Raw genomic sequence first — 19877 nt, 5'->3', positions numbered from 1 at the left:
GCGCGACAAGCCCACGCGCGATATCTCGTCTTGGGCAACGTCCGCGACTGGATCCGCCGACGACTCCGACACGATGGCGGCCGAGCGGGATGAGTTGGACTGGCCAGAGTACATCAGCGAGGCTAGGACGGCGCTCAGCAGGACGCGGACCAAGGATCGGACGGAGACGCTCGCTGAATTGCGGGTGTGGGCGACGAAGCGTGAGCGGAGCGATCTCCCGCGCAGGCGGGCTTGTTTGGGCTGACTTGGGTGTGCTGCAGCGTCTCTGGAGCCGGCTCAGGTACAGGACCTCGTCCGACTGCTCGTCTCGACCGTGCCCCGCTACGTCGACTCGACCTCTCGCCAGGCGGTCCTCGCGGTCCTCGCGGTCCTCTCGGCGCTCCTCGCACGCGACTACGCCCCTAGCCGAGACGATGTTGCAGCGACGTCGAACGGCAAGACCGCATCGCTCACGAACGGTCTCATCAGGTGGCTCGAGGGCGAGACGGCCAAGGTCGACAAGACCGGCGCCAGTTCGACTCGCTTCGCTCTTCTTGCCTGGGCCAACACGATCTACTCTTCCGTCCCCGCCGACCACCCTCTCGAAGACGCACCCTTCGCCTCCCTCGCCATCACTCTCTCCACCCTCCTGAATGCGGTCCTGGACGAGGCGAACGGGGCCAAGGAGTCGATCCGCAAATCTGCCCTTGTCTCCACGCGGCGCGCCGTGCGAACAGTGAGTCTGACTATACCTGGTGACGGTCAGCGTGCTGACGAACCTTATGCAGCGCCACGAGTCGATCCCTCGCCTTGTCACAACGCTCGCCTCCGCCAAGTCCGATCCCAGCTACCGCCACGCAGCCTTGGTCGGCCTTGCGATGGACGTCGCGCTGCGGCTGAAGGATCCGAAGGGTCATCTGAACGTTGGGAAGGGCTACGTCGAGGAGCTCAAGCCGATCGTGAACGACCTCTACCTCAATTCGGTCGTCACGAGCAAGACCGTCCCTCCTTCCCACGTTCTCGGCGCTCTCTCCGACTTCTTCGCTGCCACCGTCACCATCGACGATGCGACATCGACCTTCATTCCGGCTATGGAGAAGGCATTGAACCGCGCAGCTGAACCCGCACTTACCATCCTCCGATCATTCTTCGCCGCTCTTCCTCCCTCCGTCTCTTCCGACCCTACATTGCGCCAGAAGCTCGCCCCTGCCATTCTGACGTCCGCCAAGTCGTCCTCCGCCCCGACTCGCGCCGCCTCGATCCGCCTTTTTTCGACCCTCTACTCGTCCGGCTCCGAGGAAGACCTCCTCCCCGTCGCTGAGCAGGTGTATACGCCCGTTCGAACGGGCAAGACGACTTTCGTCGATCACCGCGTCGCGCTGTACACCATGCTCGCCTCCCTCCCTCCTTCGCCAAAACTCTCCGCCGAGATTGTCACGACCGCCCTCACCGCCCTGCCGAAGGAAACGAACGAGAACACCGTCTCTGCCGTCTCGCAGGTCTTGTCCGCGCACCTTCCCGCCGTCCTCCTCGCCGATACCGCCGTCCCCGCGCCTCAGATCGCCGCACTCGTCAAGGGCATGGCCGATACGAAGCCAGCTATTCGCCGGCTCGTCCAGGCAACAGTTGGAAACGTCTTCTGGGTGTTGAAGGAGTCGGGGAAGGAAGCGACCCAGGCGGAAAAGGCGTTCGCGACCGGTCTGTTGCCCGGGTTCGAGGCGTCGCTCAAGATTGTCACGACCAACATGCTCAATTCCCCGTCGGGTCCGCTCGAAGGCTACGTCGCCGTCGCAGTGCTGAAGAGCCGGGCATCGAAGTGGGGTGTTAAGAAGATCGACGACCTCGTCAACTCGAACGCCGCGATGCAAACGCTCGGCCAGACGGGCGCCAAACCCAACTTCTTCCTCTACGACAAGGTGTATCGCAAGGCGTCGTCGGTTGAGGATGGCGTCTGGCTCGCTCGCGCGCTGGAAGCGTTCTTCGATGCGGACGAGGACAAGCTCGCCAAGGACGAAACGCTCCGGGCCAACTTCGCCGCTGCGCTCCTGCACCTCATTACCGAAGGCGCATCGCACGACATCCGCGCCGAAGCCGTCGGCTTTGTTCGCAAGGCCTGCGCGCGGTCCCCGAAGCTCGTCCACCTCGCTTTGCGCGACGGCATGCGGGCCTGGCTCGTTCAAAGCGAGAAGGCGAAGGCGGTGGCCAAGCCGACTGCCGAAGACGCCGAGGCTCCGCTCGACCGTGCACCTCGCCTCCGCGCCGTTCTCTCCGCCCTCGCCTCCTTCGACGACGAGGTCGACCAGCAAACCCGCGAAGATCTCCTCGTTCAGCTCGTCGTTCTTGCGCACTACCCGCGACTGTCCAAGTCGGAAGCCAGCCTTTGGGTCGACTTGCTTCTCATCGCCAAGGTCTCGCCAGACAAGGTGATTGCTGAGCGGCTGTCAGAGCTAATCGACCTGGTTCTCGCGGACGCTTCGCTCACACCGGCGGTATGTTCGTGCTGCTCGACATTGCTCGACGATTGACTGACATCGTCACGCCTGCAGAACCAAGCTTTTGCGGACGCCGCCTACCGCGCGGTCACGACCTGCGCCCTCGTCCTCCCCGAGAAAGCGGTTCCAGCACTCTTCGCCCAGTTCCAAGACGACCTCCTGCCGTCGCATCTCGAGTTCATCGGCGCGACCGAGTTCGGCGTCTGGGGTACTCCCGAGGGCCAGACGTTCGTCGATGTCCTCGCCGATGCGAAGAAGAAGACGAGTGCGACGCCTGTCGGCAAGGCCAACTCGAAGGAGCACCAGATCGCTCTCTGGGAGGCGGAGTTGCGCGAGTCGCTTTCGCGCAAGAAGCCCGTCGCGGCGCAGCTTTCGAAGCAGGACCGCGCGACGCTCGACAAGCAGCTTGCGCTCGAGAGCGAGATCCGCGCGCAGGTCGGCACGGCACTCGGCAGGCTGCGGCGAGGTTTCCGGTTCGCCCTGTGCTTGATCAGCTCGCATGCCGAGCTCGTCAGGGAGTACCTTGCGAAGATGATCGAGCAGACGCTCGCCGTCATCATGCTCCAGCCTGCGACACTCGTTGCAGAGGAGGCTTTCGAGACCTACTTGGTGCGTTGCGTTCTGTTCTTTCCTTGCTCATCCGCTCGAGCTGATTGCTCCCTCGCAGGCGCTCGCAAACGTCTGCTCCGAGCGACTCGGTGTGTTCAAGACCGCGATCGGCGTTGCCGTCCTCCGAAGCGTTGAGGCGCAAGTCGTCCCTGAGAACTACCGAGCCGAACCCCTCCCCGACCTCATCTCCCGCGTCCTCTTCCAGCTACGCTTCCTCTCCGAACAGTCGCCGTTCGACGCGGGAACGTACGCCTACGCCGCGCCTCTTCTGAGCAAGATCCTCCGAACAGGCGGCGTCGGCATTGACAAGTCGCAGGCCGAGACAGCTCTCGAGCAGCTCTCGCTCGCGCTCGACGTCATTTCATTCCATGTCCGCCAGTGCAGCGACACAGCCTTCCCGCGACTCGCCCTGGTTGGCGACCTGCTCGCCGCCTTGACCGGCTACCCGTCGCTGAGTCGTACGGCGGCAACGGCGTTGGCGGACCTCGGCGAGGCTATGCAGGACAACGCGTCGTCGGACGAGATCGCCGCCATCCTCGACGGTGCCTTGGCAGAAGAGGCGTTTGTCCGTCTCGCTGCTCTGCAGGCACTGCAACCGCTCGACTTGACCGACCTCGACTTCCCAGTCAAGCTTTGGGTCCTCGCTCATGATGTCGACGAGCGCAACCGCGAGCTCGCCATCACCGTGTGGCAGGAGAACGGTCTCAGCGTCCCCGCGAAGACGTTCTTGCCGCCACTCATCGCCCTCCTCAGCCACTCCGCCCCCTCTGTCCGCGAAGCCGTTGCTGCAGCCATCGCTGAAGGCGTCACAGTGCACTCCGACCATGTCGCAGACGCCCTACTTCAGCTCATCGCCGAGTACGAGGACAAGGCGAAGGAGCTCGTTCCCGAGTACGACCGATTCGGCATGCTCGTCGAGGAGTCGCTGTCGCGCGAGGACCCGTGGCGGACCCGCAAAGCGATCGCAACGACTCTGCGATTGATGGCCGACCTCTTCTCGCCGGCAGATGTCGAGACTTTCTTCGACCTCCTCATCGCTGGCAAGGCGCTCGGCGACCGCAGCCAGTCCGTCCGTACCGAGATGCTGGAGGCGGCGCAGACTGTCATCGACATCCACGGCAAGGAGACCCTACAGCACCTCATCGAGACATTCGAAGAGTACCTTGCTCGCCCTAGCACCGGCGATGAGACGCAGGACCTCGTCACCGAGGCGCTCGTGATTCTGTTCGGTCGCCTCGCTCGTCACCTCGACCCGACCGACCCGCGCATCAAGACTGTCATCGGCCGCCTGATCGAAGCCCTCAAGACGCCATCCGAAGTCGTCCAGGCTGCCGTCTGCGACTGTCTCCCACCGCTCGTCAAGGTCCGCAAGGACGACATTCCGGATCTCGTCGACCAGCTTCTCAACGACCTCTTCAACGCACCCAAGTACGCAGAGCGTCGTGGAGCCGCCTATGGTCTCGCCGGTGTTATCCAGGGTCGCGGTCTCTCGGCTGTTCACGAGTTCGGCATCATGGGACGCCTGCAGGACAACGCCGAGGACAAGAAGTCGCTCCAGGCTCGTCAAGGCGCCGTGTTTGGCTACGAGGTCTTCGCGACTGTCCTGGGCCGCCTCTTCGAGCCCTACATCCCCGAAATCCTCCCGACCCTGCTTGCCAGCTTCGGCGACCCGGCGCCCGACGTTCGCGAGGCGACGTCGGACGCGGCGAAGGCCATCATGAGCAGGCTCAGCGGTCACGCCGTCAAGCTCATCTTGCCGACGCTTCTCGAGGGCCTCGACGAGAAGCAGTGGCGCGCAAAGAAGGGCGCTATCGAGCTCATGGGCGCGATGGCTTTCCTCGCGCCTCGTCAACTCTCAGCATCTCTTCCAACCATCCTTCCTCGCCTCACGGAGGTTCTCACCGATACGCACAAGCAAGTTCGCGAGTCGGCAAACACCAGTCTCAAGCGCTTCGGCGAGGTCGTCACGAACCCGGAGATTAAGGAGATGACCTCCATACTCCTCGACGCGCTTGTCGACCCCGCTCGCAAGACGCCCAAGGCGCTTGACACCCTCCTCACGACGACATTCGCTCACTTCATCGACGCTTCGTCGCTTGCACTCCTCGTGCCGATTCTCGACCGTGGCCTCCGCGAGCGCAGTGCCGACGTCAAGCGCAAGTCGGCCGCCATTGTCGGCAACATGGCTACCCTGACTGAACCGCGCGACCTCATCCCGTACCTGAATCAGCTCGTCCCTCTCCTTCGCGACGTCCTGATCGACCCAGTTCCGGAGGCCCGTTCGACCGCCGCCAAGTCCCTCGGTGGTCTTGTCGAACGCCTCGGCGAGAACAACTTCCCCGACCTCATCGACTCCCTCATGTCAATTCTCAAGTCGCCTTCGGCTCAAGTCGACCAACAGGGTGCGGCGCAAGGTGTTGCCGAGATTCTTGCCGGCCTTGGAACCGATCGCCTCGAGGAGATGCTTCCTGTCATCCTCCAGAATACCTCCAGCCCGCGCACCTACGTTCGCGAGGGCCACATTTCGCTTCTCGTCTTCCTTCCCGTCACATTCGGCGACCGCTTCTCCCCATACCTCGGCAAGATCATCCAGCCGGTCCTTTCGGGTCTCGCAGACGACTCGGACTTTGTCCGCGATGCGTCGATGCGCGCTGGCCGCATGATCGTCGCTAACCACAGCACCAAGGCCATCGACTTGCTCCTCCCCGAGCTCGAGCAAGGCCTGTTCGACGAGTCGTGGAGGATCAGGCAGAGCAGCGTGCAGCTCGTCGGAGACCTGCTCTTCCGCATCTCTGGCATCAGCGGCAAGATCAGCGAGGAGGACGAGGGCGACGACGAGGCCGAGGAGACGGCCGCGCCGGGACTCGACGCCGCCAAGAAGGCTCTCATCGAGGGTCTCGGCAAGGAGCGTCGCGACCGCGTCCTCGCTGCGATCTACATCGTTCGCCAGGACGCCGTTGGTGTCGTTCGCCAGGCTGCTATCGGTGTCTGGAAGGCGCTCGTCTCGAACACACCCCGGACAGTTCGCGAGATCCTCCCCATTCTCAGTGCGTCTGCAGGCTTCTTGTCCGGTTTGGGTGGCATGCTGACCGGTCGCATCAACAGTGCAAACTATTGTCCGCATCCTCGCCAGCCCGGCCCTCGAGCAGCGCGAAAACGCCGCTCGCTGTCTCGCCGATTCGTGCCGCCGCCTCGGCGAGTCTGTCCTCGGCGAAGTCATCAGCATCCTGCAGAAGGCGATGTTGTCGCAGGACCGGCGCCAGCGCGAGGGTGTATGCTTGGCGTTCACGGAGCTCATGGCCAACACGAGCAAATCGTCGTTGGAGGCGCACGAGGAAACGGTCATCGCCGCCGTCCGGTCCGCCCTCGTCGACTCGGATGCCAGCGTCCGCTCGGCAGCCAGCCAGGCGTTCGATATTGCTCAGCAAGTTATCGGCCCTCGTTCAATCGACGAGATCATCCCGACTCTGCTCGACGCACTCCAGACGCCAGGAGCGACGGCCGACGCAGCGCTCGAAGCGCTTCGCGAGGTGCGTCCTGGTCTCCTCCTCTCCTGCTCGGGAGAATGCCTGACATCCTTTCTCCACGCCAGGTCATGCAAGTCCGCGCCGAGAAGATCTTCCCTGTCCTTATCCCTCGCCTCATCGCGCAGCCCATCACCGCCTTCAACGCTCGCGCTCTCTCCGCTCTCGTCCGCGTCGCTGGCTCGGCGCTCGGTCGCCGCGTCACGCACATTGTCGACGCGCTGCAGACTGCGCTCGAGAAGGAGCAGGATGAGGAGACGAAGGAGTCGCTCGATGCGGCTCTCACCGCCGTACTCGCCGCCGTCGAAGACCACGACAGTGGTCTGGGCAGTCTCCAGATGCACATGCTCGGGCTCTGCAAGCACGAGTCGCCGACGAAGCGGATCACCGGATGCAACCTGTTCGCCCGCTTCTGCCGAGCCACCGAAGCCGACTTCTCCGACTACGTCGTCGACTACATCCGCCAGCTCGTCTCGCTCTTCGACGACCGGACCGGCAACGTTGTCACGGCGGCTTGGTCGGCCCTTGACGCGCTCGTCAAGAAGCTCGACAAGGAGGACATGGAGCCGCTCGTCGTTCCTCTAAGGCGAACCATCGAAGGAGTCGGCTTGCCTGGCCACCCGGTCGAGGGCTTCTCGCGTCCGAACGGCCTCAAGCCTATCCTGCCGATCCTCTTGCAGGGTCTTCTTGCCGGTACCGCCGAGCAGCGCGAGCAGGCCGCGTACGGTCTCGGCGACCTGGTCGAGCGCACCACGCCTGAAGCCTTCAAGGCGTACTGCATCCAGACTGTTGGTCCGCTCATCCGTGTCATCGGTGACCGTCTCCCGCCGCCCGTCAAGTCGGCCATCCTCTCAACCCTCACGATCCTTCTGAAGCGCACGCCGCTTTTCGTCAAGCCGTTCTTCCCCCAGCTCCAGCGGACCTTCGTCAAATCGCTCGTCGACACATCCTCTCTGTCGGTCCGCAATCGCGCGGTCGCCGCTCTCGGGGCCCTCATGCAGCACCAGCCGCGTGTCGACCCGCTCGTCACCGAGCTGGTCAACCTCGTCGCATCCGAGGAGGGTGATGTCCGCGACTCGGTCGTCAACGGTCTTGCAGCGACGGTCGCATCGGGCGGCAAGAACATGAGCGAGTCGAGCATCTCGTCGGTCGTCGACATCATCTCGGAGGCGTTCGCAGAGTCTCCCAAGGGTGAGTCGCTTGGTTCTGAACTTTCCTCGGCAGCTCTGACTGTCTTCGCTCGCAGAGTCCTACGCAACGGCCGTTGCTCGCCTCGTCGCTTCCGTTGCGCTTCACTCCCCCTCTTCTCTGGACTTCATCGTCGCCTCGTTCGTCCTCGGGACGTCGACCGACCTGCCGCCAACACAGCTTTCAGCAATCGCGCTGCGCGAGCTCATCGATACTGCACCGGCGGTCTTGTACGAACTTGACAAAGACGCAACGGTTGACCGAGTGGTTCGGATGGCGAGCGGAAGTGCGACGGGCGGGACGGCGAACCCTGCGATCGCGAGGCCAGCGAGGGAGACGAAGGAATTGATGAAGGAGCGGGAGCCGTGGCGCGATGACGAGGACGTGTTGTCGAGGTTGTGAGCGGGGGAGGAGAAGTTGCAAATAGATCGCAACCTGCAATTCGCAAACGCAAAGCGGCCCTCCAGCAGTCTTCGGAGGTCGCGCATTCTCACATGATGTCGCGGTGACGAGTAACAACCCATGCGATGCAAGACAGACAATACGATCCTCTACCAACTCTCCCATTCGTCCTCCTCCTTTGTCTTCTTCGGAGCAGCAGCTGCGGCTTCCTTCTCCTTCTGCTGCTGGGCCCTCCTTGCCGCCGCCTGCGGTGCGAGCGAGTCCCACGATCCGGTCACTTCCGGCTTAGGAGGCGGCGGAGTCTGCGTTGCCGGCGACGAGCGACCTGTCGAGCCAGCTGCCAACGTCGAGCGAACAGTCGGCATGTCGCGGAAGCCGCCCATGTCGGAACTCGAGCCCGCCCCGCTTCCCGTGCCGAGGTGCGCTTCGAAGAAGTCCCCCTGGCCCGGCTCCATCGTGCTGTGAGCCGTCGGAGCGTGCTCCTCGCCAACCGCACCGTATCCCTCGCCGGCACCGCGACCGGTCGCACGGTCGATATAGCGCGCGCCGAGGTCGCCGACGTCGACGCCCAAGTCACGGCGGATGAAGGTGGAGGAGGTCTCGAGGCCGGTCGAGAGGAGCTGGCCGGACGTCTTCGCAGCAGTGGAGAGGGTCGAAATCGCGCGAGAGGAGATGGTGGACAGCTGAGACTGAAGGGCCGGGTCGGCGGCGCGTTCCAGGGTCGGCTGGAGGACGGATCTGCGCAGGCGCATCGTCAGCAATCTCGCTCACGCTGAAAAGCTCACCGGACGCACTCGTTCACCGTCTTGCCCACCGCACCCAACGCCGCGCCCAAGAAGCCCCATCCCTTGCCGAGCGCGCCGACAGGGTCGTCCCGCAAATCGTCGAGTCCTGGCAAGTTGCGACTGCTGAGCGGGTTCGCATTCCCTCTTCCTGCCGAGGACGGCGTGAAGGAGCCGCTCGAGCCGAAGCCTTGGTACTTCCCGCCTTGCGAGGGAGGAAGGTTGTCCGGCCTCGAATCGTTCGTCGCACCCATTCGAGCGAAGAAGTCTTCGTTCTGCGTTTTGCTGGGCATGCCGGACGGCGTAGCGGGAGAACCGGTACGTGATGGTGTAGAGGACGTGGACGAGGCAAAGTTGGTCGAGCGAGGCTTGCGGAGGGTGGAGGATGAGGACGAGGAGGACGGAGCGGGAGGGTCGGAGGGGATCCACGGTCGACCTTCAGCATCGGCGAGGAGCTTTTCGCGGTACATGTTGGCGACGTGTGTGTTGTACTGTGGGTTAAGGGCGTCAGGCAAGCTGTTTCGCGGGAGGAAACGCATGTCCGCGACAGCGCAATCCGCATCTCCTATTGAGCAGGCCGTCCATCTCCAGACTCACCTTCTCCGTGATGGGCAGACTCTTCCAAGGCTGTCCGTTGCCCTCGAAAAACTCGCGACATTTGCCGTTGCCTCCCGCCTTCATCCGGTCAATCTGCGCCGGCGTCCACTTGTCCTGTGAAGCGTGCGAGCGTCAGCGTGCTGTAAGCGGGCGCGGCAAAACATGCGACTGTGCTGACCATAGTCAAGGAACGAACGAAACTCAGGTGCGAGCCGAGCGACCTGTGTGTTCCGGAACACGAGAGGCAGAGCGAGATGGCGAGCGACAAAGAGCACCACTGGGGATGCGGGGTTGCGCATTCGGCGCAAGTCTTGTTGTCGCCTCTGTTGTTGGGGAAGAGGATCGAAGCAGACCAGGAGGAGGGAGAGGAGCCGACGAAGATATCGACGAGGTGGGGAGAAGGGAGAGCAAGAGTGAACCGTCAGCTCTGTGGCCCGCCAAGCCAGCCGGGCGTGTCCTTCGTCTGCTGCATGAGGCGCTGCGCTGCCTCGCCCAGTCAAGCGAGCTGTGAGACGCACTCTTTCATCCACTGTCGTCGCAAACACGATCAGCGCGTTGCCCGTCGCAGAGAGCGAGGGAAGGCGCACCTCGAGCAGGACCCCACGCGTGTCATATTCGTATGCCATGGCGTTCGGATCGGTTGAGCGCTTAGCGAGGGAGATAGGTAGGAGGAGCGGGAGACGCGATCGGGTCGACAATGGGGAGAGGAGTGAGCAGACACGCGCTGTGAACTAGCAGAGCGCCGCGATAATGCCGACAGAGCCGTAGCCAAGCGAGGAGCTGAGCGCGAATTGAGCGCAGATTGAGCGAACGAAGGCAAGACGGGAACCGCGAGCGAGCGTCCTCCTCGACGAAGTTGTCTAGATGCATGCTGATTGCGATACAGTACACTACGCCCGACCCTCCGCCTAAACAGACTGGGTCGCCGCTGCAGGGACCGCGCCCGCCTCAGCAAACCTGCGCAAAAGCTCGACGCCTCCCGTGAAGCCAGCCGTGACGGGCTCGCCTCCTTCGAGCGCCGGGCGAGTCGGAACATCGCCCCACTTCGACTCCTGAGCCTGCTGCACCGGCCTGGCAGCCTGGCTCGCCGCCTTGAGCGCCGCCTGGACGTTCTGCCTCGTCGAGCCAGTTCCAGTGAGCGCGGTGAACGCGTCCTGAATGAGCCGAGCGTCCTTCCACTCGTCGAGGACCTTCTCCTGTATGCGGATCTGCTTCTCGACCTCGCCGAAGAAGGTAGCGCCGTGCGCTTGCGCTTCGAGGCGGGCAGATCGGTTCGCGGTTTCCTGCTCGGCGCGGAGTGTGCGGAACTGGGCGACGCCGTGCGGGTATGCCTTCGACAGTGGCATGTTGTGGTGCTCAATCAGGTTGCTGATGAAGGAGATGCAGCTGGAGAACGACAGGATCGAGCGTGAGCAAGAAGAGGGCGACTGGAGCAGTAGAATTGGACGAACTCTTCAGGCGTAGGGAACGTCGACCGTTGTCGCAGCTCAGTCCACTCCTTGCCCTGCGGGTATTCGGGCTCGGTGATGCGCTCGTTCTCGACAAGCGTGGTCGGCCGGTACGCTTCGTACGGGTGGTCGAGGAAGAAGAGGCGGCGAATCTTGTCTTCGGGAAAGACGATCTCCCGAGGCCTGACCTTGCCCATCCCCCAGGCAGTAGGCGGCGCCTTCCGCGTGACATCGCGAACGGCTCCTGCTCCGAGCGGGTCCCTCAGAGCCTCCTCCTCGTGCGCCGTGAGCTTGATCCCCCGCTCCTGCTTCTGCTTGGCCGTCTGGTACATCGACCGGTTGTCCGCACCCTGCTGCGACTTCCGCGCTCGGAGGGGAAGGTCGGCTTCGGGGCGCTCGGGGAAGGTCCGGACGAGAGAGGGTGGTGGAGGGTGTGCGAGGATCGGGTAGAAAGAGGCAGGCGGGTTCTTGAGGAACGCGCCCGACTTGAGCTGTCGCCCAATCGCGTGCGGGATGTTCTTCGCCGACTTGCGCGCGTTCATGGCGAAGCGAGAAAGGCGGGAGGGTCGGAGGTCTGGAGGGAGGGCAGCATCTGGTCAGCAGGCGGTCTTGACAGTGTGAGCGCCCTTCGAGGCTCCAAGAGGTCCTCCCAGCACATTCAAGCGGCTCGCCCGTCCAAGCACGCCGGCCGACAGCCGATTCGACCTCGAGCGATGGAATTGAGCGGGTGGTCGGGGGAAGGGGAGGAGGGCGATGGGGTGCGCTTGAGATGGACGTACGAAGTCTTGTACTTTGTCTCGAGCACTCGCAAGCTGTTCCTGCTCAGCGCGTGAGCCTTGCACGAGTTGTTCGCTGCCAACCTCGCTCGCGCTCCTCCTCATCAAGGCCATCCGCTCACACACGCTGGACGCGCTGTTCCGGCGCTCAGACGGCTCAAAGATGCATTCTCGGCTACTACGCGCCTCCCTGCTCGTCGTCCTCGCGCTGTGTGTCGCGCGAGTACACGCCCACACCATCGACCTCGACGCCGGCGCGAAAGAGTGCTTCTTCGAGGATTTGCATACCGAGGACAAGGTGAGAGCGCTCTCGAACGCGGCCGCGTCGACCAAGCGCCGGCCTAGCTGACACCCTCGTCCTGCACACTCCGCTCCGGCCCCACTCCTCGTCGTCCCCGTTGTTCCGCTACAACTCGCCGTGGTACTGTTGTAATGTGCGCAGATGACCGTGACGTATCAAGTAGCAGGCGGCGGTCACCTGGACGTCGACTTCTGGCTCACCGGACCCGGGAACCGGGTCATGAACGAGCAGCGCAAGAAGGACACGGGCACGTACTCGTTCACGGCCGAGCAGGACGGGCGATACACGTACTGCTTCAGCAACGAGATGAGCACAGTCAGCGGGAAGACGGTCAGGTGCGTTTTCCAGGGCACACTCGATGGAAGCCCTTTCTCCTTCGTTTGTCGAAGCTTGGTGTCCCGCTATTCCTGGACGTGCTGACGAGGTTGTTCTCGCACAGCTTCAACGTGCACGGCATCATGTATGTCGAGGACGACGGTGCGTGGCGCAGTACCATCGCTTCAATTATCCTCCCGTCGTTCTGACTGCCCTCGTCTTCGCAGGCCACACGGCACCCATTGAGCGCGAGATCCGACAACTTTCAGCGGCACTTGAGGCGGTCAAGGATGAGCAGGAGTACATCGTTGTCCGCGAGCGACTGCATCGAGACAGTGGGTTCGCCTCCTCCTTCGCTCCTCGCATCTGTACTCACGGCCGAACCGTTACAGCTGCCGAATCTACAAACGACCGCGTCAAGTACTGGTCCATCATCCAGACCATCATGCTCTTCGCCGTCTGTGGCTGGCAGATCTTCTACCTCAAGCGCTTCTTCGAGGTCAAGCGGGTTGTATGAAGCGTGTCCGCATCAAAAGGTGAGTCTGCAAGCCTCCACAGCCCCCGACGATCTGCTGACGCTATCGCGCCGTACAGATCAGTTCGCCTTACGACCGCTCGCAGAACCAGTCGTCGCACCCTGTAGTTTTGGTATACCCGCTTCCTTCGCAGCAATTGCAAGAAGGAGTTTATCCGCCGTCCGACTTGGGCATTGTGCAGCAGTCCATCTTGCTCGTGCGCTGCTTTGTCGAGACTCGTCCGCTGGACGCTCTTCTCGCTTGCTTCTCGCTGGAAAGCTGAGTACGCAAACGCCGCGGAGATCGCTTGAGGCTATCCTTGTTCAGCTAGCTGCCTCTCTTTCCATGCGAATGGCGGAGTCGCTTTCAGGGAGGACCAGCGACAGTGCGCAGAAGCAAGAACGTGGTTGCGAGTTGACTTAAACTACTCTGACTCGTCTTTCTAACAAGCGCTGTTGGTGTACCGGTAACATGGCTGCCTTCCATTAAAGTGGTCCAGCATTCGTAGTGGGTTCGACTCCCGCACAGCGCAACTCATTTTTTGCTGTTCTCGCCCACAACCTTTTCTTCGAGCGAGCGGCAAGTTGCCCTCTCTTTTGCTTTTCGCCCAGCCGGTTGCGATGCGGTCAAGCAGGACAATGCCGGGGGCAGCACTGGCAAGCGAGCAAAGCCGGACAGCAGGGGAAGTCAACGTAACTCGCCTCAAGCTTACTCTCGCGCGCAGGTGACGAGATATGCAAGATGCGATTGCATGCGGCGTTGCTGTGACAATGGACAAAGGACCACGGAACCGAGACCGACGACTGCTTCGCTTCGAGAGAGAGATTTCCAATCCCGTCTACTTCGACTCGCCGAGCGCCTCGAGTTCCTTCCGCAACTCGGCTTCGTTCTCGAGCTTCTTGTGCTGCGTCAGCTCGAGCTTCTCGCCCGCAGCCTTCTTGACCTTGAGCTGCTCGATCGCGTTGAGCTTTTTGATGATCGCGCGGCGCTTCTTGTCCTCGGGCGAGAGCGTTGCCTCCTGCGCAACTTCGGGTGCAGGCTCGGGGACGGGCGGTGCGGCGGGCTGAGGCGTCGCTGCGCCGCTGCCGGGTGCCGAGTCTGAAGCAGACGCGCCGTCCGCTTGCTGGCCCTTCTTGCCGCCCTTCTTCTTGCGCCGGTTCGCGAGCGGGTCCTCTCCCTGCCCGGCTCCAGGAGGCGCGCCAGGAATGTTGCGACGACCGCGCTGGCCGAAGCCGCCCGAGCCCGCACCGTTCGCGCTCTGCGAATGAGGGAAGAGGTTGGCGCCGTTCGAGCCGGAGTACGCCGCGCCTCCCTCATCCTCGCGCTTGTAGACGGTCGGGGTGAGGGTGCCACGGGCGTGAGGCGGACGGTAGGCTCCGCCGGCAGCTGCGGGCTTGGGAGCGGGCGTGGCGGCGACGGCGATGGAAGCCTTCGGTGCCGGCTCGAGAGGGCCGCTCATCGGGTACCATTCGGGGTTCGCCGGTCGCCACGAAGCCTGCGAGACATGAGGACGGTCAGCGGATGATGGCGAAATCTCGCGGGATGAGAGGCACCTGGTAAAGCTCCTCAATCTGCTCGACGTGCAGGAGACCGCCGGTGAAGTGGTACATCTTGATGCCGTTGTCGACGCGCAACCTCGGGCTAAGCGTCGCGCACATGAGGTACCGACCGTCGGCGCTCCACTCGCAATGGACCGTATTGGGCGCATCGAAAGTCGTCACCTTTTTGAGCGTCTGGCGGTCGTAGATGTCGATCTGGCCCGCAAGGTTTCCAAAGCCGGCAATGCACAGGAGGCGGCCTTGCGGGTTGTACGAGATGAAGTTGCGAGGGCTGAGGCCAAAGTCGGAGATGACCTTGACGCGCTGGTCGAAGATGACCGTCTTGGCGGGCATGTCTGCGAGACTGTAGGTCAGCGGATCCTTCGCCGTGCCGCGCAACAGTTGGACGCACATCCGTAGGTGACGGCAAACTCGCGATCATTGGGCGACCAGGCAAAGTCGTGGATACCGCCCTCCTTGTCTGCGCAGGTATCGCTTCAGCTTGCGCCCGAGTCAAGCAGGCAGCGAATGATGGCACGTACCGAGCGTGACGCGGCAGTCGAATTGTCCCGCCGAGTTCATCAGGTAGAGGTTCGTCTCGCCGTAGTACGACTTGCCGGTCTTGTCGACTTCGGTCTGAGTGAGGAAGAGCAAGTTCGTGCCCGACTTGTTCCACTTCATCTGGATTTTGTCGGCCTTGTAGAACGTCTTAGAGCCGGATGCGACGCTGAGAGTGCTGAGACCGTGGATTTTGACCGAAGCGGGTGCGCCCTGCGAAAGAAACCGTCAGATCTCGAAAGCGATGGGATGGGAAAAATCGAGCGCGCCTTCTTCTCCGCGACGAACAATGCGACGTTCGGGTTCTGCCCTGGCGAGACACTGACGCTCGTGACGCCCTCCAGCCGGACCTTGTCGGCGATACCCGCCTCCCAATTGCTAGGATTGTAGACGTGCACCTCGTTCGTCACGCAACGCACCGCCTTGCTCTCGTCCGCCGTGTATTGCAGCGCCCTGGAGACGCACTTGGTCAGCTCGCGGAAGTCTGCCGAACGGAAGGCCACGAGCGCACCAGTTGTCCATCGACTTCTGCGAGAATGACGCCAGCTCCTGACCGGAAACCGAGTCCCACACCCGCAAGTTGCGATGAGGCGGCTCGCCCTCAGCCGGCTTGACTACAGGGCCCAAGGAAACCAGGTCAGCGAAAGTCGACGAGGGAAGTGAGGAACAGCACAACGCACCCTGCCTCTCCCATGACTGGATCTGGGTGCCCTTCGGCGAGAAAGCAATGTCCAAGATACCCTTCGCTGCGATTTCCGACACGACGGCCGCTGTTGAGGCGTCAAGAACCTGAATACTGGAGAGGGAAGAAGCGAGGTCAGCAGGCTCCGGCTAGGAGCGAGAGCGGCCGCAGCGCACGTGGTATTGGACACAGATGCGAAGTAACGCCCGTCGTCAGAATACCGGAACACCTTGACAGCGTTCTCAGGCCTGCACGGGTGCAGGTGAACCGGGTCAGCTCGCTCGAACAGCAAGCCTGAGGGAGGCAGCCATGCCCGCCAGGGAAACGCACTTCTGGAAAGATGCTACTGGCTCCCATGCAGGCGGCCCAGAGACGAGACCAAGCTGCTTGAGCGAGCGAACTGGTTGCAGGAGGAGAGGTCAAAACCAGCGTCAGTACTGGCCGTCGACGCGCTTCGAGGGGCCCACAAGCACAAGAAAGGCTGTACTTACGAGCGTATTGGACTGGAGGAGCACTCATGGCGCCTGTCGAGCGTTTGTCGGCGAAGGCGAAAAGGGAGGATGGAGCTGGACGGCGGTGCTGGTGGATACGCGGGAAGGGGACGCGTTCGACGACTAGCACAAGCTTAAACAGTACGGTCTGCTGCCTGTACGCTTCGTCACGAGCTGTCAAGAGCGAGAAGTACGAGTGCGAGAAGCGAAGCCAGAGACGGACGCTGGCGGCGGCTCACGAGCAGCTTGACATCTTTCTTTCGGGCTAGCTTGCTCGCGAGTGCAAGGCCTGTATGCTACAGTGTCCATTGTCTGTACAAGGAAGCGAGCGGAGGAGGGTGAGGGGGGCGAGAGGGAAGGAACGAGGGTGGATCCGTCTTGTACGACTCCAACAAGCGAGAGAATGACCGAGTTATGTCAGCTTATCGCGCATGAGTGACTGGCGTATTGGTACAGGCGGCGGAGAAGCGAATGAGGTCTCAGTTGTAGGCGTAGAGAGTGTCGAAGGAAGAGGACGTTCCGGTAGCAAGAACCGCGTTGAGACCGCCCGAGGCAGGGCGAGGCGGAACGAGCGGAAGGAAAGTGTGCTGAGGCTGTTCAGTGGGACGGCGGCTGGAATAGTCGCTGCTAAAATCGACATTGGCGAAGGTCGTCGAGTCGTGCGGATGTGGCTGCGTGGCGGCTGGAGGTTCGGCACGCGCCCGCCGGGCAAAGTCGCGGTGAGGTGAGGTCGATTGGCGAGAACGAGCGTCAGGAATCGAAGGGAATTTCGGGCAAAGCGGGGGTGCGAAAGAAGCGGGGCCATTCGCGGCGTGAGCGTGCACGGCCGGGAGAGGTGGAAGGGCAGGCAACTGTGCCCCAAGAGCGGATGTGCTGCGAGGAGGGAGAGGCGGGGCGAAGGGAAGGCGGGTGTCGGCAGCTGACTGCCCACCGACGATTGATATTCGGCGACTCGGAGGCGTCGACGTGTCTACCGATTCAGGCGCTTCAGGCTGGAAGATCGAAATGAATGGCACAGGAGGAGCAGTAGGCGGAAGAAGCTGCTGGTTGGGCGTGAGGAGAGCGAGCGGAAGATATGTCGGAACGGTCGGCTGTTGTGAATTGCTGCCGAGGAAACGAGAGGAGGGTGCAGTCGCAGGTGGTGTGCCGGAGAGAGCCGCAGGTTCTGCGCGTGAGGGGGATGAGCGGTTTCGTGCGGTGCAATGAGGAAGAGAGGGGGACTTACCGGGAGGCGCCTCGCCTGTCTGCCCCGCCGATACTGCACCACCGCTCTGATTGCTTGAGACGGTACCTGAAGCGTAAACGAGAGATGCGGGAACGCTGTGCGAGGGTGAGAGAAGGACGTCGTTGAGTAGAGCGCGCGAAGTCTCAGGCGTGGGGACTGCATCGTTCGCAGGTCCTGCGGGAACGGCTGTCACCGGTTCGTCTTCTAGGCTAGAGCAATCAGGACGCACCTTCGCCCGATCCTGTCCCGTCCTCCTCCTTCGTCCTCCCCTCCGAAAGCGGAGCAGGTCGGCTCGAAGCGGGGCCGAGTAGTGCCCTCGCAGCGCTCCTCGTACGCGGCAGCGGCTGGAAGGTCTCGTCGACGTCGAGGCTGCGGTCGGGTCGAAGAGACTTGGCCTCGCCTGGCATAGCAGCATTCGGACCGTACTCGCAGCGGTGACTCGGTCGTTCTTTGCTGTAGCGGAGACAAGCCGAGCAGACGGGACGAGCGAGGTCGCAAAGCACCTGCAAGTAGGGCTCTCAGCTCGAGTCGCCTGAGAAGGTTGACGACGGGGAGGAAGACGCACCTTTCGAGCGTGACAAGGCTTGCAAACCTTCATCGAGTCGAGCTGAGCCGGCGCAACCTCAACCGAGGCCTTCTGCCTCATGGTTGAGGTTGGCTGCGAGCGAGTGAACGGGAGAAGGAGAAGGAACGAAGGAAGAAGCTGGACGGGTAGCCGGTCGAGAGCCTCCGCGGCGAAACCCTCGACGCGCCCGGGTCGAGGGAAAAGGCGAGACAAGCGTCGACGGGCGCGCAACAGCACTCATGTCGCGCTTGACGCCTTCAAAGGCAGTGGAAACGAATGAGGCGTGCTCGTTTCAGAGCGAGGTGTGCTTCTGCAAAAGCTCCATGGTGAGCTCGAAACCGAGGAACTGCAGGGGCGCACATCGTCAGCGGCGAGCGATGAGTATACTGAGTCTCGCGGCTCACTGTCGCGGCGGCGGCCGGCACCCTGCAAGGGAAACGAAACAGGTCAGCGAGGAAGGCGACGGCGGGAAGGAGTCAGCGCACGCCCTGAGGTCTGTCAAGCGATGTCCGTTAGCAACGCTTCAAGTAGAATGGGAGGAGAAATCGTACAAGCCGGCGTCAATCCAGCGGTGAAGGCCCTGAGACCCTCTTGCCGATACATCGTCCTGAACGTCTCGACGATGTAGTTCGCTCCGCGCGGCGGAAGCTCGGCGTTCTGCACTCGACTCTTGACCACGTCTGCTCGTTGAGAAGTCAGAACAGCCCATAGGAAAGCAGTAGCGAGAGGAGCGGACCCAGCGGGTAGCTGAAGAAGGGGAGGCGTTAGCTTCGCTGTCTTTCTCGAACAACGACGACTGACACGCACCAAGCAGTCCAGTACCCCAAGCCTCCGACTCCTCCCGCCGACAGCGTCGCCCACACCGGAAGCGAATCCGTTCCCAGGTTCTTCTGCAGCGCCCGCTTCGACCACTCGTAGCCGGCGTAGAAGCCTGCATTGTGCATTGAGAATTATCAGTTGAGGTTCACAGGGGGCGAAGCTGGCCTAACTCACCTGCGTAGGCAGGAATCTCGCGAACGAAGGTGATCTGCGAGAAGGAAACGGTCAGGACTCCGGCCCAACCACACGTAAGCTCGTCAACGCACCCAATAGCCCCTCATGATACCCTGGCGCCATCCGTACTTGCTGTACATCTCGCCGACGATGTCCCGCAAGCGCTTCGGGTTCGGTCCGTACTGCGCTTGCAAGCGGACCTGCAATACGCAAAGCGTCAGCCCACAGTCTCAGCCAGCCTTTAAGGCGTTGCAGCGCACCTTGAACATCTCGACGGGACTCGCCAATACCGCCTGAACCGCACCCGCCATCGCTCCAGCTGTCGCGACCTGTCCAATGCTCAGCCGGTCGGGGTACGGCGAGATGAGGCGGCGCGCGGCGGTGTTCGAGGCGAAGAGGAGCGAGTTGACGGCGGCAATGCCAATAAGAGGAGGCGTGACACCTGCGAAAGCCCAAAAGGCAAGAAGTGAGTCGAGTCGAGCGGAGAACAGGGCGTGAGCACGAGCGCACCCTTGTAGAATGCGAGGATACCCTCGTTGCGGAACGTCTGCGTCGCCAGGTCGAGCGTCCCCTTGAACTGGCCGGGCGCAGCGAGCTGAGAGCGAGTCTTCAGGACGTCGAGCGGATTGCCAGAGATGACCTGAGCCATGCCGCCCACCGAGCCAGCGATGAGCGACGCCGCCGTCGAGACTGGCCTTGTCGCAGGCGGAGGTTGAGTGGGCAGCTCCTTGGAGTCCATCGTGCGAGGAGGAGTCGGCGAGATAAGTGGGGAGTTGAGTCGGTCGAGGACTTAGCGACGCGAGCGGCGGCGGGGCTGGCGGCGGTTCAGGTGGGTTTCTTGGGTGGTAGAGGGCCCCTCGAGAGCTTCGCAGCCAAGCACGAGCGGTGTGGTGGATG

At 62.6% G+C, this 19877-nt stretch overlaps 7 protein-coding genes across 7 annotated transcripts; 2 read left to right on the top strand and 5 right to left on the bottom strand.

Moving 5' to 3' along the window:
• Positions 1 to 73: 73 nt before the first annotated feature.
• RHTO_04928 (translational activator) lies at positions 74 to 8194 on the top strand (the record flags this gene model as incomplete). Its single annotated transcript, XM_016418591.1, has 8 exons — positions 74 to 200; positions 261 to 715; positions 768 to 2468; positions 2526 to 3080; positions 3139 to 6127; positions 6186 to 6610; positions 6673 to 7795; positions 7851 to 8194. 8 exons carry the CDS (start codon positions 74 to 76, stop codon positions 8192 to 8194), a joined length of 7719 nt encoding a protein of 2572 aa, XP_016275867.1.
• Positions 8195 to 8343: 149 nt separating this feature from the next.
• RHTO_04927 (protein of Arf GTPase activating protein family) lies at positions 8344 to 10199 on the bottom strand (the record flags this gene model as incomplete). Its single annotated transcript, XM_016418590.1, has 6 exons — positions 8344 to 8932; positions 8989 to 9467; positions 9574 to 9687; positions 9752 to 9896; positions 10092 to 10102; positions 10161 to 10199. The coding sequence occupies 6 exons, from the start codon at positions 10197 to 10199 to the stop codon at positions 8344 to 8346; spliced, it is 1377 nt and encodes a 458-aa protein (XP_016275866.1).
• Positions 10200 to 10481: 282 nt separating this feature from the next.
• On the bottom strand, positions 10482 to 11563 carry RHTO_04926 (mitochondrial ribosomal protein subunit Rsm25; the record flags this gene model as incomplete). The annotated part of the gene is made up of 2 exons (XM_016418589.1): positions 10482 to 10959; positions 11025 to 11563. 2 exons carry the CDS (start codon positions 11561 to 11563, stop codon positions 10482 to 10484), a joined length of 1017 nt encoding a protein of 338 aa, XP_016275865.1.
• A 397-nt stretch (positions 11564 to 11960) lies between these two features.
• RHTO_04925 (COPII-coated vesicle protein) lies at positions 11961 to 12930 on the top strand (the record flags this gene model as incomplete). Its single annotated transcript, XM_016418588.1, has 5 exons — positions 11961 to 12095; positions 12240 to 12433; positions 12538 to 12575; positions 12641 to 12748; positions 12806 to 12930. 5 exons carry the CDS (start codon positions 11961 to 11963, stop codon positions 12928 to 12930), a joined length of 600 nt encoding a protein of 199 aa, XP_016275864.1.
• Positions 12931 to 13766: 836 nt separating this feature from the next.
• RHTO_04924 (eukaryotic translation initiation factor 2A) lies at positions 13767 to 16225 on the bottom strand (the record flags this gene model as incomplete). Its single annotated transcript, XM_016418587.1, has 10 exons — positions 13767 to 14423; positions 14482 to 14822; positions 14879 to 14947; positions 15009 to 15237; positions 15351 to 15477; positions 15536 to 15638; positions 15705 to 15820; positions 15883 to 15954; positions 16037 to 16106; positions 16198 to 16225. The coding sequence occupies 10 exons, from the start codon at positions 16223 to 16225 to the stop codon at positions 13767 to 13769; spliced, it is 1812 nt and encodes a 603-aa protein (XP_016275863.1).
• A 451-nt stretch (positions 16226 to 16676) lies between these two features.
• RHTO_04923 (transcription factor) lies at positions 16677 to 18068 on the bottom strand (the record flags this gene model as incomplete). Its single annotated transcript, XM_016418586.1, has 4 exons — positions 16677 to 17362; positions 17423 to 17596; positions 17652 to 17925; positions 17988 to 18068. 4 exons carry the CDS (start codon positions 18066 to 18068, stop codon positions 16677 to 16679), a joined length of 1215 nt encoding a protein of 404 aa, XP_016275862.1.
• A 211-nt stretch (positions 18069 to 18279) lies between these two features.
• On the bottom strand, positions 18280 to 19719 carry RHTO_04922 (mitochondrial ornithine transporter; the record flags this gene model as incomplete). The annotated part of the gene is made up of 10 exons (XM_016418585.1): positions 18280 to 18333; positions 18392 to 18413; positions 18473 to 18482; positions 18539 to 18667; positions 18724 to 18734; positions 18795 to 18918; positions 18981 to 19014; positions 19073 to 19180; positions 19241 to 19422; positions 19491 to 19719. The coding sequence occupies 10 exons, from the start codon at positions 19717 to 19719 to the stop codon at positions 18280 to 18282; spliced, it is 903 nt and encodes a 300-aa protein (XP_016275861.1).
• Between the last annotated feature and the right edge of the window lie 158 nt (positions 19720 to 19877).

Source organism: Rhodotorula toruloides, assembly GCF_000320785.1.
Source record: "Rhodotorula toruloides NP11 unplaced genomic scaffold Scaffold3, whole genome shotgun sequence".
In the NCBI taxonomy this organism is placed as follows: Eukaryota; Fungi; Basidiomycota; class Microbotryomycetes; order Sporidiobolales; family Sporidiobolaceae; genus Rhodotorula; species Rhodotorula toruloides.
The sequence above is the reverse complement of the archived record's forward strand: the minus strand, read 5'-3'. Positions and strand labels throughout refer to the sequence as shown.